At 49.4% G+C, this 13,469-nt stretch overlaps 3 protein-coding genes across 5 annotated transcripts; 1 reads left to right on the top strand and 2 right to left on the bottom strand.

The window, feature by feature from the left end:
* Window positions 1-476: 476 nt before the first annotated feature.
* Dd (CTD nuclear envelope phosphatase 1-like protein dullard) lies at window positions 477-4,090 on the bottom strand. 2 transcript variants are annotated; one of them, XM_015185905.2, is made up of 4 exons: window positions 3,041-4,090; window positions 2,320-2,568; window positions 2,068-2,250; window positions 477-2,008 (listed from the first exon to the last, which is right to left on the bottom strand). In XM_015185905.2, exons 1-4 carry the CDS (start codon window positions 3,137-3,139, stop codon window positions 1,817-1,819), a joined length of 723 nt encoding a protein of 240 aa, XP_015041391.1. In that variant the 5' UTR covers window positions 3,140-4,090; the 3' UTR covers window positions 477-1,816. The 2 variants fall into 2 exon arrangements, with proteins under 2 accessions (XP_015041391.1, XP_001355731.1); XM_001355695.4 differs by having other exon boundaries at window positions 2,320-2,577; window positions 3,041-4,088.
* A 503-nt stretch (window positions 4,091-4,593) lies between these two features.
* On the top strand, window positions 4,594-8,276 carry LOC6902319 (trithorax group protein osa). Of its 2 annotated transcripts, none has more exons than XM_033383718.1 (3): window positions 4,594-5,827; window positions 5,908-6,433; window positions 6,516-8,276. In XM_033383718.1, the coding sequence occupies exons 1-3, from the start codon at window positions 5,222-5,224 to the stop codon at window positions 8,234-8,236; spliced, it is 2,853 nt and encodes a 950-aa protein (XP_033239609.1). In that variant the 5' UTR covers window positions 4,594-5,221; the 3' UTR covers window positions 8,237-8,276. The 2 variants fall into 2 exon arrangements, with proteins under 2 accessions (XP_033239609.1, XP_002133846.2); XM_002133810.3 differs by having other exon boundaries at window positions 5,908-6,427.
* Window positions 8,277-10,635: 2,359 nt separating this feature from the next.
* On the bottom strand, window positions 10,636-12,978 carry PIG-T (phosphatidylinositol glycan anchor biosynthesis class T). Its single transcript, XM_001355694.4, has 2 exons — window positions 12,681-12,978; window positions 10,636-12,621 (listed from the first exon to the last, which is right to left on the bottom strand). The coding sequence occupies exons 1-2, from the start codon at window positions 12,856-12,858 to the stop codon at window positions 10,871-10,873; spliced, it is 1,929 nt and encodes a 642-aa protein (XP_001355730.3). The 5' UTR covers window positions 12,859-12,978; the 3' UTR covers window positions 10,636-10,870.
* Between the last annotated feature and the right edge of the window lie 491 nt (window positions 12,979-13,469).

The following is a 13,469-nucleotide window of genomic DNA, read 5'->3' on the forward strand; positions in this document are numbered from 1 at the left end:
CTGCATTTATTGCGCGTTACAGCACTGAATTTTGTGTATGCAGCAGGCGAGTTCTGTTGCCCAATTGGCGGTATATTTGAATTCACGAAAGAAAATAACATGCAACGCATTTTATTTTGATTTTGCATTGATTTTCTTTTTTATTTTTCATTTTTTATCATGTTCTTTTTTGTTGTTGTTTCTGTTTTATACTTTTGTGTTCCCTCATTCATTTATTCATTTACGTTTTTTATTTTAACAAATTTCGCTACAAACTACTTAAAACAACATCGCTTTTTCCTTGCAACAAATAAACACAAAATCTTCGATTTAAATGTACAATTCAATACAAAAACGAACAATTGTAAAGGAGGGGTAGGTAGAGTGGGTGGTGTTGTTTGGGGCTGGAGCAGGGGCAGGGGCAGGGCAGGGGTGTTGGGGTGTAAGCTTTTGTTTTGCGTGATTTTTGTTTTTTTCTGTTTTTTGTTTTTTTTTTTTTGTTGTATTGCTCTTCATGTTTCAATCAAAGTAACATTTTAACTATGGAAGCAGTTCGTATTTGTTTCTCTACTCTACACATACTCTAAACTCTCCTCTCTGCTCCACAGCACAACTCTCATCCGATCCGATCCGATGCGATCCCCATGTGATGATGATGATGCTCTGTTCTTTGCCTGCTCTTCGCATCAATTATATGACTAATTCTGTTCTAGCTTTATATTATTATTATATATAAATTAGTGATTTTGGCGGCGCCTTACTGCCTGCATTCGGATCTGATTGAAGTGCGGCTCTGCCGCATTACATTATAGTTTGTTTCTTGCCTACTTAATTATAGAGTACTCTCCTTTGACCAAAAAGACACAAAACACACACATAAAACATAAAATATAAAACCGAACAGAACAGAACAGATACGATAAATCTATTATACAATTGGTACATTTGTTTTAATCATAATTCACACAATAAATGATGTAGTCCAGGATAGTTTAGTCACGTAATCAACTAATTTGTAAATTGTAAATATATATATATATATATATGTATGTGTATAGTAGGTATGTTTCATATTCCACTCTCTCTCTCGCATTATCTGCTTCTGCTCTGCGTTGCATATCCATAGTATAAAACTTCATAATCATATATCATACATATACATGTATCCGTATCTGTATTGTGTGGACACGATACGACACGACACTGCACTGCTCTGTGGTTTGTAAGAAAGAGGCCTTAGATATTATAAAAAAATGTATAATAATATATATGATATATATATATAGTATATGTCTATATATCTTGACAATTCTGCGCGCTCTGCCGCTCTCAACTTCATGTTACTGCGCTTTTAAGGTTAAGGTTCTGCTTTAAGTTTTAGCTTATGAAATATAGTACAGGAAAATACACGCACGAACAAAACTAACACAAAAATGTACAAAATCAATAAAAATCAATTGAATATTAAGTAGAAACAATTACAAAAATATATATATATATATGCATCTTAATAATACAAGAAAAAAAATGTATATAGTATAAGCATACAAACATCATAATTTTGGATCGAATCGATCTCCTTAATATTTTGCTATCGCTTCAAGGATATACAAAACAAAAACACAATTTTTAATAATGAAAAAATTCGTTAATGTGTCACAGCACCACCATTTGTTGTTGTTGTTGTTGTTGTTGTTAATTTCAGAAGATTTACTCTCTTACGTTCTCGCGCTTTCTCTGATCCTCGTAGACTACTACACACTAGGGCTAGGTCTAGGTCTAGGGCTAGGGCTAGGTCTAGGGCTGCTAGGGCTAGTTCTAGGCTAGATCCCACCTGCTACCACAGGCGGTGCAGATGCAGATTACGCGACAGCACCGATCGCACATCGTTGGTGAAGCGCAGTGCGTCCAGCATGGGCAGCAGCGACAGCAGTGCCGTGTCCATGGGATCCGAGAACCAACTCTTGATGGGTATGGCATTGTTGGGGAAGCAGCGATATGCCCCCGGGGAATTGTCAATTATAAATATCTGCAAGTGAATGTATGTGAGATACTCTAGATCCGTAATTTGTAATCCGGTTTGCATACCCTATTCAAATCACTGCATATGGCAGACAAGTCTTTGGTATACGATCCATAGTCGGGCGTACAGTGTTGTCTGTAGTAGCGCCTCCTCAATATGTTCCGACCATTGTCCAGCTTATCCGCCACAGCAGCTCCATAGATCTCCATGCTGGCGGTGAATACCACCAGATCATACCATTGTGAGACCTGTAAAGTGGTAGACGAAAGATGGTAAGTGGGCTTCGATTGCCAGTTATCAGGATTACTACTACTTACTACATCCAGAAAGTAGTCCACATGCGGCCGCTTGTGCACAAAGAAGCGCACTGGATTCCGATCGATGGTCACCTTGACGGTGAAGTCGTGCGGTGTACCCGGCTTCACTGTATTCCTGGGCATCGCATTGTGATGTGAGTGTATCAGGGTTTCGTCCAGATCCAGGACCAGGGTTTTTCGCTGCACCAGACTGAGCCGATGCCGCGATACCGGAGACAGCGGGAACAATTCATATTTAACCGGTTGATACTGGATAAACTAAGAAAGTTAATCACAATCAACTCTGACTCGACATCGGTTATTTTAGAGTTCGATAAATACAATACTAAGAGTGGAGGGATAGGAATGGTAGTAGTAGTGGTAGTGGTAGTGGGAGTGGGAGGGCAAGGGTGAGCGTTAGCGTGAGCGTGAGCGCATGCTCGAAGGTCAGGTCTGGTCTTCTTGCAGCGTCATGATGAAACGTTTTGATTGATAAGGCGACCGACTGCAGTGACAAATGTTTGGGCGACATGTGCGGTAAACCTTAGCGATCCTTCACTGTGCACGGGCCAGAGCCAGCTCGTCTTATCAATTTCCAGTGGCATTTATTGTACTTATTTCATCAGTGTGTGTCGATTGGGGGGGGTGGGGGATCGCCAACGGGTTAGGTTAGTGGGAATGGGGGGCTTTGAACTATGGGCTTTTTCGGTGGGGTACTCAATACTTAATACTTAATACTTACAGCTCGCACTTGGCGATTGAACATGAAACAAATGCATGTCCAGACTTTTGATAGCAGCAACAAAAGTGCATGGAATTTCATTTGCAGAAGGGAAATCATTTGGTAAGAAGGTTCCGTCCGGTAGCGTCTTCTTACCAAGTTTCTATGTCTACCAATTTTTCTGAGTAGAATTTTGAATGAATGGGGAACACACTGCGATCGACCGACCGCCGATGACCGATGACCGATGGGATGGGGTTACGCTTCGGTCTTCTGCATTTAGCGGAGAGAGCGAGAGCACGGAGAGAGACAGGGGGCGAGGGATCAGTTCGCGGTTCGGTGTTCCGTTCGTTTTTTCGGTTTACGTTATGTACTGCTGCTCTCTTTCACTTCTGGCCTTCTTCTTCTTCGCCGGCTAATGATTTCGCTTTACTTTAGCTTTTAGTTTTTTTGTGATAACACGCCGCTTTTGATTTTTGTTGTTATGCTGAACGCACACACACACACACGCACGCACACCCGCCACACACGAACACCCGCGTGAAAATCGATAACAAGACTCTGCCGCCTATTGTCGTTCCCCTCTCCTTTCGTTCTCTTCCCCTTGGTGGGCAAGGCTGAAGAAACAGAGTTTCTTCTTTTATTTTAGCGCGCTTTTTCCGCCTCTATATGTGCGAGTCTTCTATGTATGCATTCTGCCTGACTCCACTATAGCGCTGATCTAGCATATCTTCTGGATTGGATTGGATTGGATTGGAGTGGTGTCTACTTCCTGGCACTTCCAACACACGGCACAGCACAGCACAGCACAGCAGTGTACAGAAATCGGGAATCGAGATCAAACAAATTTCTTAAGAGTTGCTATTGAGCAACAATTTTGGAGGATTGATTATCTGCACATATTTATTGCACTTTGATTTGATGTGTGTGCTTTTTGGTTGGATAATCTCCCGGCCGAGGTTTTCTCATAACTGTTTTGTGTTGCGCTGCTCTTTAAATTATATAAATATAATTTGTCCGTAGTTTTTTTATTTATTTTTTTCAGCGTTTTTGTTTAATAAACTGTCACACGTATACACACATCCATACAGACGCGCGCACACACACAGAGTTTGGCCAAAAGCCAGCCAACAAAATATAATTGTGAAAAAATAGTGTATGAGGACCGTCCGTGGCAGAGTACTATGCTATCGATAGGCCCCGTTTGTGTGATTGCCGGCTGCAAAATATTTGTTATCGTTGTTTAGCGTTTTTGATATATTTATCACATAAAGTTGCTACAATTTACGAATATGCTCAATTAAAAACTACAATACTAGCATTATGGTTATTTATTTATAGTGTGGCCCTGAGCGAAGGCCTGCAAAATGATTTGTGCATCGTTGGCAGCACATGCGTACGGGAGCGCCATATTGATGGCGGCCAACCACGAACAGATGCGCCCGTCATGCATTCGCAAAGAAGTAAATGCGATTTTCCACACCGCCCATTTGTTGAAATGTCCGCCAACATATTTAGCCATTAATATTGGAATTTACAGTAGCCAAAAGTTATACATTTTCAATAGTTAACCGATTTTTGTTTTGACCACATTATATCCACGTATTCCGTCATGCAACGATGCGGAGCACGACACCAAGCGCCGTCTGTTCGTGTATGAATGACAGCCAACCGATTAATCGCTTCGAGCAGCCGCCTGGTGTAATCGTTTTAAGCGTCGTTCTTTGCAATTTGCAAAAAGTGCCAGAAAAAGAGAAAAATATGCAGACTTTGTGCAAAACCATTTGAATGCCAATTGTGCTGACGTCCAATATTCAGACGAAAACCAAAAGCCAAGGGACAGGTGCAAAGTGCTCGAGGATTTGATCAAATTATTTTCCGTGTCTCCTGCGTGTGTGTGCGTGTGGTGTGTCTGTTAATGTGTGTTGCGGCGCGTGGGTGAGTGTGTGCGAGCGTGCGTGCGTGTGTGTGTGTAAAAAAAAGCCGCACACTGCAAAAAAAACAGTGAAAAATTTCCTTTTTGCCCCTTTTCTCGCATTTGGCAATCAAAAACCGTACAAAGGGGCGCCCCCCAACACCCGTGGCGAACCGACGAATCGGTTTTATATATTTTTTTTCCCCAACCGGTTTAGAATAACCGCTAAAATTGTGGAAAAACAGGAGAAAACTCCCAAGCGGAAGAAGAAGACTGCAGCCAGTAAAATGTCTGCAGTTTACTCGCCGCAGCCGCCGCAGCAGCAGCAGCAACCGCCTCCCCCACCACAGCAGCAGCAGCAGCAGCAACCGCCCCCCAATGCCATGTCCCTGCAGCAGCAGCAGCAGCAACAGCAGCAACAACAACAGCAGCCACCCGGCGTCGGCGGCGGCGGTGGCAGCGTCCTCGGCTCCCAGGGCGGGCTGCTGCCCATGGGGATGCAGCAGCAGCAGCGTATCACCGGCGTGCCGCCAATGGGAGTGCCCGGCTCCCCCGGTAGCATCATCACCGGTGTGGGTGGCGGCGGCGGTGGCGTCGGTGTCGGTGGATGCGGCAACATGATGGGTGTCACTCCGCCATCGACTCCACGCGGCGGCGGCGGCGGTGGTGGTGGCGGAGGCCTTGGCGGCGTCGGCGGTGGACCGCCGCAGGTCAACTCTGCGCAGATCCAGAAGATGCTCGACGAGAACTGCGGCCTGATCCAGACGATTCAGGACTTCCAGAGCATGGGCAAGGCGCAGGAGTGCATGTCCTACCATGTGGCCCTGCACAGGAATCTGGTATATCTGGCCCAGCTGGCGGATCCTGCAATGAATATCTCCCAGATATTGCCGGTGAGTGCTGGATACGAGAGGCCTCGGCCTCGGCCTGAGCCTGTGGCAATCTTTTAATGCTCTCTGCCACACACAAACAGCCGCCGCACATCCTGCAGACACAGGCGATGCAACAGGGCAACCAGCAGACGCCGGGTGGTCCCACCGGTCCGCACGGTATGCTGGGCGGCCTACCGCCGCCCCAACAACAACAACAACAGCCACAGCAGCCGGGCGGCCCAGGCCAGGGCCAGCCCCAACAGGCGGGTGGACCGCCGCAAATGGGTGGCATGCAGCAGCATGGCAGCGAGCCCGGCGTCCAAATGACACCCTATGGCGGCCAGCAGCAGCAGCAACAGCAGCCGCCACATCCCGGCATGCCACCCAATCCTCAGCAGCAATCTCAGCAGCAGCAACAACAACAACAACAACAGCAGGCAGCGGCCGCAGCTGCGGCGGCAGCAGCAGCAGCAGCGGCAGCCGCTGGCCAGCAGCAGGTGACGCAAGTGAGTCAGGCCGGGCCACAGGTCCAGCAGCAGCAGCATCCCTCGGCGATCTACCGCAATGCCCAGGGCGGGGGCCAGCCGGGACAGGGCCCTGCACAGCAATCGATTCTACCCAGTAAGTGTAAAGTATTCGGCGTCCAGGGGAGGTGCGCCTCCAGCTTTGTCCGATGATGATCCTCATGTCTTCCCTCATATTCTTACAGATCAGCAGCAGCAGCAGCGGCCCAACAATGGCCCCCTCGCAGGACCCGGCCAGAACCAGCAGCCGCCGCAGCAGCAGCAACAGCAGCCACAGCAGGGCTCCCAGCAACCCCCCAACCAGCAGCAGCAGCAACAGCCCCAACAACAGCAGGGACCGCAGCAGGGCGGACCGGGCGGAGTGCCGCCGCCCCAGACCCCGTACCGCGTGAGCTACCAGCAGCAGCAGCAACAGCACGGCCACTATCCCGGCTATCCGCCGCAAACGCAGCCCCAGTACCAGCCCCAGGGCGCCTATCCGTACGGACCGCCGACGCAGGGCTATGGGCCACCGCCTCCGGGGCCCCCGAATGCAGCGCAGGCCGGCTACCATCATGGTGGAGCCGGAGCAGGGGCCGGGGGACATGGCGGCTATCAACCGAACACTGGTGGACCCGGGCAGCAGGCTCCGCCACCGGGCGTTTATGCACCGCCGCCGGGAAGCCAGCAGGGCGTGCCGCCTGGTCAGCAGCCCCCACCGCCGCCGGGACAGATGTACGGACCGCCGCCGGGGACCGCAGGTGGCCAGCAGGTGGGAGCGCCCGGTGGGCCGCCTGGTCCGCCGCAGAGCGTGAATCAGTATGGTCCGCCGCCGCCGCAGAACTCGACGGGTGGGCCGCCACCCATGAGCTATGCCGGGTACCCCCCCAATCCCAATCAGTACGGCCAGGCGGGGGCTGGAGGAGCGCCACCGGGTGGAGGCTATGGACCACCCCCTCCGCCCAACAGCAGCGGACAGTCGCCGTACCAGGCCTACCAGCAGCAGCAGCAGGCGGTCGGTGCCGGAGGCGCACCGCCGGGCAGTAGCTATCCGGGCGGGCCGCCGACGAGTGTGGTGTCCGGTGGTCCGCCGCCGCCACCCGGTGGCTATAGCCAGACAACGGCGCCCAGCCAGACGCCGCCGCCGCAGGGACCCCAGCAACAGCAGCCGGGTGGCGGTGGAGCGGGCTCCAATCCGAACGGGCCCAATGCCCAACAACAGTCGACGCCGCCGCCATCGGGAGGCGTGGGAGGAAATCCACAGCAGCAGCAGCAAGGGCCGCAAGGTGGGGCAGGAGGGGCAGGCTCTCAGCAGCAACAGCAGCAGCAGTACGCGCCGCCGCCGCCCCAACAGCAACAGCAGCAGGGAGGACCGGGTGGAGTGGTCGTCTCGGGGGTGGCACCGCTGCCCACCCAGGTCCAGCCCACCTACTCGACGCCCGGCGGCGTGACTGGCTATGGGCCGCCGCAGCCGCAGCAGCAACAACAGCAGCAGCAAGTTCCGGGAGGACCTCCTACCTCCCAGCAGCAGCCCCCACCGACCGGTGGACCCCCCAATCCCCAGTCCAGTGCCCAGCAGCAGCAGCAGCAACAACAACAACAACAGCAGCAGCAGCAGCAACAACAACCGCCGCCCAATGGTGCCACGCCTAATATGCCGCCCAATCAATATCAGCCGGCTCCTGGCGCCCCACAGCCGTATGGAGGGCCGCCGCCGCAGGCCTACGGACCACCTCCGCCGGGCAGTGCCTATCCCGGCCATGCGTACCATCAGCCACCGCAGGCGGGTGGTTATGCCCAGTATCCGCCCACGCAGGGCTATCAGAGCTACAGGCCGGCGGGCGCACAAATGCCGCCGCCGGGAGCACCCCAGGGACCGCCACCGACGGGGGCCTACGGTTACTACAGCAATCAGCCGCCGCAATGAGGCTGAGCGGGGCAGTAGCTGTGGCGGAGGAGGAGGAGGAGTCCATGTCCATCCACTCGAAAAAATGCTCATGATGAAATGGGATTCATGAAGGATACAAGGAAGGAGAGCTCCCGCACCCGAAACGAAGACGATTCTTTTTGCATACAATTTTAGAGTTTAAGCGGCAGATCGGGAGACAGTTATCTAAATAGATATATATACAGATATATATATATATATACGATACGATACGATATGTAATACACTTTTAAGGAACCTCCTCCTCCTGTCCCTTGCTTCACAAGAACTGGAAATGGAAACTTCCTGGAGAGTGAGTGAGAGAGAGATAGAGAGAGAGAGCGAGCGAGAGAGTACGCAAGAGTCTTGCGCTTCGGTTTTCGCTTAGTTTTAAGCAACCCCCCTCCCCCCTCTATATATAGTAGTAGATGTGTGTTTCTTAACCATAAGAATTAGCTATTTACACTAATTTTTTTGTCGTGTCGTAGAGAGAAACGATAGATAGATCTACGGGCTCTATCCATCCATTTATATTCACATTAATTTGATTATTGTTTTTATTCCAACGAGCATGCCCCTCCCCCGTTTCCACCCTTTTCCCCTTAGTTTATTTGTTCTTTTCGCGTACTTTAGAATAAGCAGCCCCGTAAACTAGTTTAAATATTTAAATGAGAAAAATATAAATAATACAATACTATTACATTGATGCCTACACTAATGGCAGGGACTGTGCGAAGGATTATACTATTAAAAAACAAAAACAAAAAAAAACGCAAAACATTCAGCAAACGAAAAGGAAAAACTATAACAAATTGGAACTCTAGAAATATATACATTTTTATATTTTTGGTCTTTAAAGTTTTTTTTTTTATTTTTTTTTTGTTCTTGTATAGTTAATGAATATAGTGGAATACAGTGGACACTCCATAAGACTCTGTAAAGTTTGATAATAATTAATACGATACGCGGGATCGCCTGGAATCGATGGGATTCTATTAAAATAATTATTACTGTATTTTACTGCCTAAAAAAAAAACACAAATGAGTTCCAAAATATATCTATCTAGCATTTAGTATTAAAATAAATATTTATTTAGCTAACGAAAGGGAAACCAACAAAAACACAAACGACAAACGTTGTACTGTTACTCAAAGGAGAGAAAAATTAATGATTTAAAGAGATTTCGATTGTAGGCTATAAGAATGTGTTCCACTCAAAGCAAGTGTCCACTGTAGTAGTCGTCCCTTTCCCCTCACGTGACCCCTTGAATGATGGGTTGACAATCGCCCCAAAAACGAAAAAAATTCCATACAGAATTCTTGTACTGATCTTGTAATCCCCTACGAGATTGTGTCCCGCTCACTCGTTTCATGCGCCATCTCGCTCTAAAGCAGGTCTAAAGCCCCATTACCCCCCGCCCCCGACTATTGCCGCTCTGCTCTTTGCTCGGAAATCTCGAATTAAATTATCGCCAACCCCCAACCCTCCCCCCACAGACATCGAGAAAATATATAGAGATACGAGTATATCAAATAGCATTTAGAAATTTCTATTTTCAAAATGCAAAATAAGAAATATAAAAAATAAAAACAAAACAAAAGAGAATACAATAAATTCGACAAAAATTTTTTAATTTTCTTTTTAAGATTTTCTGGAAAACAAATTTAATTTTTCTAAAGGATTCCTTGGGGATTGGGCTAGAAAAAAAGATATAATTTTACGAAAATCTTTTTTAATTTATTTTTTTAAATTTGTAGAAAAGAAATTGAATTTTAGATTTATTTTCAGTGATTGTTTGAGAATTAAGAGAGAGTGGGGGTGTATAAGAATATACTCTGGAGAAGAAAATGCATTTCTTGAGCAAGTAAGCCCACACTCTTTTCCTGCGTAAAAGGTGGAAAATTGGTGGAAAATTATCAATTCCTTCTTTTACTGTCGCACATAGTTTGGGATTCGAAAAGCTTGTGATGGAGTCTGGGCCACGACCAGATACAGATACTGGATTTGGTGGTCGTCGCCACCCAGGCGGAAGAGCCGTACGTGACGAAACTTCTGTTGGCCATAATAAAGTATTAAGATATTCCAAGCCACCGGCCAGGCAAAGAGCATGTCGACTACAAAGCATGCGCTAACCAACACTGCTCCATGAAGCCCGAAAACTATTTCAGAGAGTGTGAATTTATCGTTTCTCTGACGGTGTGCTGTGCTCCCACTGCATGCGTTTCCCCGGCTCTGCTTGCGCAGAATATTCGCTGCTTGCAAAATGCTGCATCGCGTACACAAAGCGTGGCAGCCTGCACGTGCTTCCGGTTGCATTGGTTGCAACCCTCTTTATGCCGTTATTCGGAGTCGAGCTTTTATCGAACATCGACGCGCATTACCCAGCACTGGAGGAAACTTTTTAGTGCCGAAGCCGAAACTTTATTTATTTACTTTTTGGTTATAGCTTCAAGCAGCCATGTTACAGCTTGGATCCCATCCCAGCCAGACAATAGACAATGGAATGCATCAACGGGAGGATGTGACACCGCCTTGGATTGGTGCTTCGAGATGGCCTCCGAGGCTTGACGGCGGCCTACGGTGAAGCACTTTGAAGGAAGCGGCCAAACCATTTAAGGTGTACTTCCTGACCATCATAGATCCCAGACAGTCGGACATGCTGCGCTTGACAGCGATTCAAATGGATTTGCAATCAGCGCTTCCGCTGCCTCTTCTTTCCCTTCCCTCTCCTCTTCTTGGTCACCGTCCGCCTTCTCATCGGGGCATGGATCATCGAGGACGACCCCTTCCCTTTTCCCCTCCATTGGTGTCGACTCCTGACCCCCCCGACTAAACAGCTTTTCCTTGAGCCTCTTGAGGAAGTTCCGAGGTCCGGCTGATGTCGGGCGCACCACCACAATCACCTTGGTGGCCACACTGTGGATGGGGCCAAAGGCCAGAGCCACCACAGTGCAGGCCAAACAGATGACGTTGTAGGGCATGCTGAAGTCGGGCGTGGGCAGCGAAACGATCAGGGCTTCGGTGTGCAGGCCCAGCACATACGATGGGCGGGTGGCGTTGAATGAATGGGCAAAGAGATGGCCCTCCAGGGGCAGGGCCGAGTAGTTGGTGCCCATCGGCAGGGAACTGAAGACAAGGGCCGCATTGATGTAGTGGCCGTGATTGGCATCGGGAGGATACTCGAGCCACTTGAGCACCAAGTAGTCCACATCGATGGTGATCAGCGCCGAGCTCTGGCCGGGCAGCACGAACCCAATCTCCAGGTGGGTGGGCAGCTCCCGCTGCTTACCGGGAGCGTAATGGAGCAGCTTGAAAGGCAGCGTCTCGCGGCCGTATTCGTGTCGGGCCATGGACCGACGACGGATATTGAGGGTATGCAGATAGGCGTGCACATACCACGGTATGAGCTCCTGCACCACGATTGGCAGCGGTGCGTAATGCGAATTGGTCACCTCCGTGACGATGCGTCCCCGCTCCTGGCCCTGGCCCAGGAGATAGCGATGCACGTAGATGGGCGGCGGGGCGGGCTTCAGACGGTTGCGTCGCTCCTCGCCCTTGGGCGCCAGCCAGGCGATATTGAACAGCCGCTCGCCCTGGTCCTGGAACTGCTCCTGCATGTCGTACACCCCATAGAGCACTGTATATCCGCCCCTCGTCGTCTGCACCTCCGCGGGCGGGAGCGGCACCAGCTGGTAGCGGGCGCCGAGCTCGTTGCGCTGCACATAGATCTTGCTGGTGGTCGCCAGCTCGCAGTAGCCGTTGAGGCCCATGCCGAAGAGGCGGCGCAGTGAGAAATCGTTGCCGCTCTGCTCGAGCAGGCGGAGATCGTAGACGAGATTCGCCGTCTGCGTCAGCTCCAGGATGCAGTTGTCCTCGTCGTGGTCCTGGCACAGGGTGCGCACCTTCAGGCCCAGCGAATGGTACTTGGTGTTGTGCACATAACCGGAGTTGAGCAGCGAGGCGAATCCCGAGGCACTACCGCAGGGTAGCAGCTTCTTCCAGGGCGTCAGATTCTCCGTGCAGACAATCTCCCGCGGCAACGAGGCGTAGCGCACAAACTTCTCCTGATTGGCGGGCATGAACTGTGGCCGCAGCAGATGCCTGGGCGATATGCTGTTGGTGTTGTCCACAAAGTTGAGCGAGGCGCACAGGACGCCAGAGAAGACGTTTGCAAGCTGGGCCCACTGCTTGTCCACCGCCTCGTCGGTGAGATTGTGTCCCTTGAACCAAGCCCACATCTCGGCCCCACTGGTTGCCTCAACGATGGGATAACCCCAAGTCTCGTAGCGCCATAGACCCTGCGTGAGTCCGATGTGCAGCTCCCTTACATCGAACTGCTGCAGCAGCTCGGCAATGACGCGGGGCGTTAGCTGCGTGTGGTAGACTGAAAGAGCCACGATTATAGGGATAGGATACAGGGCATTCGGTGACTATGCTACTCACGGTTCTCCTTCTGGCCGTAGTGCCAGCGTGTGGTAAACTGGAAATACGTGTTTACATGATCGCCGGATAAGGGACGCACAACGAGCTCCTCATGGAAGTGCTCGTCCTTAGGGGTTGTCTGGGCTAAGACACTGGCAAGCAGAGGGGCGACCACACACCACAGATGTACCCAAGACATCTGAATGCGTATTAAATGAGCAGGGCAGTTGCAATTATGAAATTGCGGCAGATGCAAGATGCAGATGCCAAAGATAACAAACAGCGGGTAAGAGCAGGGTTGATTTCATCATTTTAGAGTTGCTTTGCTTTATTTTATCGATGCATCCGCGATGGTCACACTGTATTCGAGTATTTTTTCGCAGCATCCATCTCAAAAATACTACAAAAAAGTATAAAATACTAGACTTTCTAGGAGCCAGCTGAAAATTCGTAACAATCTGGATGAAAACCTCATATACAACAATTTGTATATGCTAAATGAGTAGAAATATATTTATTTTCAATTTAGTTTATTCTCTGTTCATGTATATGTACATACATATATAGTAAATAGTTTGATCATCTGTATCTCCAGAATCGGTTGCTATACCGTATTTGGTTATCCCACATCGCGTCATCTGGTCTGGCCTTGCTTTCCTCTGCGAGGGGAAACACACTAAAACATTTAATATTTTCTTTGTTTTTCATTTAAAAAAAAACGTCAAACTTGTCAATCAGTGTCGGTCACACTGATTTCTTGGCACGTCTAGCGCACACACCTTGCAAATTTTATACTTTTCATAGTATTTT

Source organism: Drosophila pseudoobscura, chromosome X, assembly GCF_009870125.1.
Source record: "Drosophila pseudoobscura strain MV-25-SWS-2005 chromosome X, UCI_Dpse_MV25, whole genome shotgun sequence".
NCBI lineage: Eukaryota > Metazoa > Arthropoda > Insecta > Diptera > Drosophilidae > Drosophila > Drosophila pseudoobscura.

What these genes read in the sequence shown, in the direction of transcription:
- Dd (XM_001355695.4), bottom strand. Translation starts at nt 3,139, where the DNA reads ATGATTTCCCTTCTGCAAATGAAATTCCATGCACTTTTGTTGCTGCTA. An exon ending in TCAATCGCCAAGTGCGAGCT is followed by an intron (nt 2,578 to 3,040) that starts GTAAGTATTAAG and finishes TAACTTTCTTAG; the next exon opens with TTTATCCAGTATCAACCGGT. An exon ending in TGGACTACTTTCTGGATGTA is followed by an intron (nt 2,251 to 2,319) that starts GTAAGTAGTAGT and finishes ACCACTTTACAG; the next exon opens with GTCTCACAATGGTATGATCT.
- LOC6902319 (XM_033383718.1), top strand. Translation starts at nt 5,222, where the DNA reads ATGTCTGCAGTTTACTCGCCGCAGCCGCCGCAGCAGCAGCAGCAACCG. An exon ending in ATATCTCCCAGATATTGCCG is followed by an intron (nt 5,828 to 5,907) that starts GTGAGTGCTGGA and finishes ACACACAAACAG; the next exon opens with CCGCCGCACATCCTGCAGAC. An exon ending in ATCGATTCTACCCAGTAAGT is followed by an intron (nt 6,434 to 6,515) that starts GTAAAGTATTCG and finishes ATATTCTTACAG; the next exon opens with ATCAGCAGCAGCAGCAGCGG.
- PIG-T (XM_001355694.4), bottom strand. Translation starts at nt 12,858, where the DNA reads ATGTCTTGGGTACATCTGTGGTGTGTGGTCGCCCCTCTGCTTGCCAGT. An exon ending in CTACGGCCAGAAGGAGAACC is followed by an intron (nt 12,622 to 12,680) that starts GTGAGTAGCATA and finishes TGGCTCTTTCAG; the next exon opens with TCTACCACACGCAGCTAACG.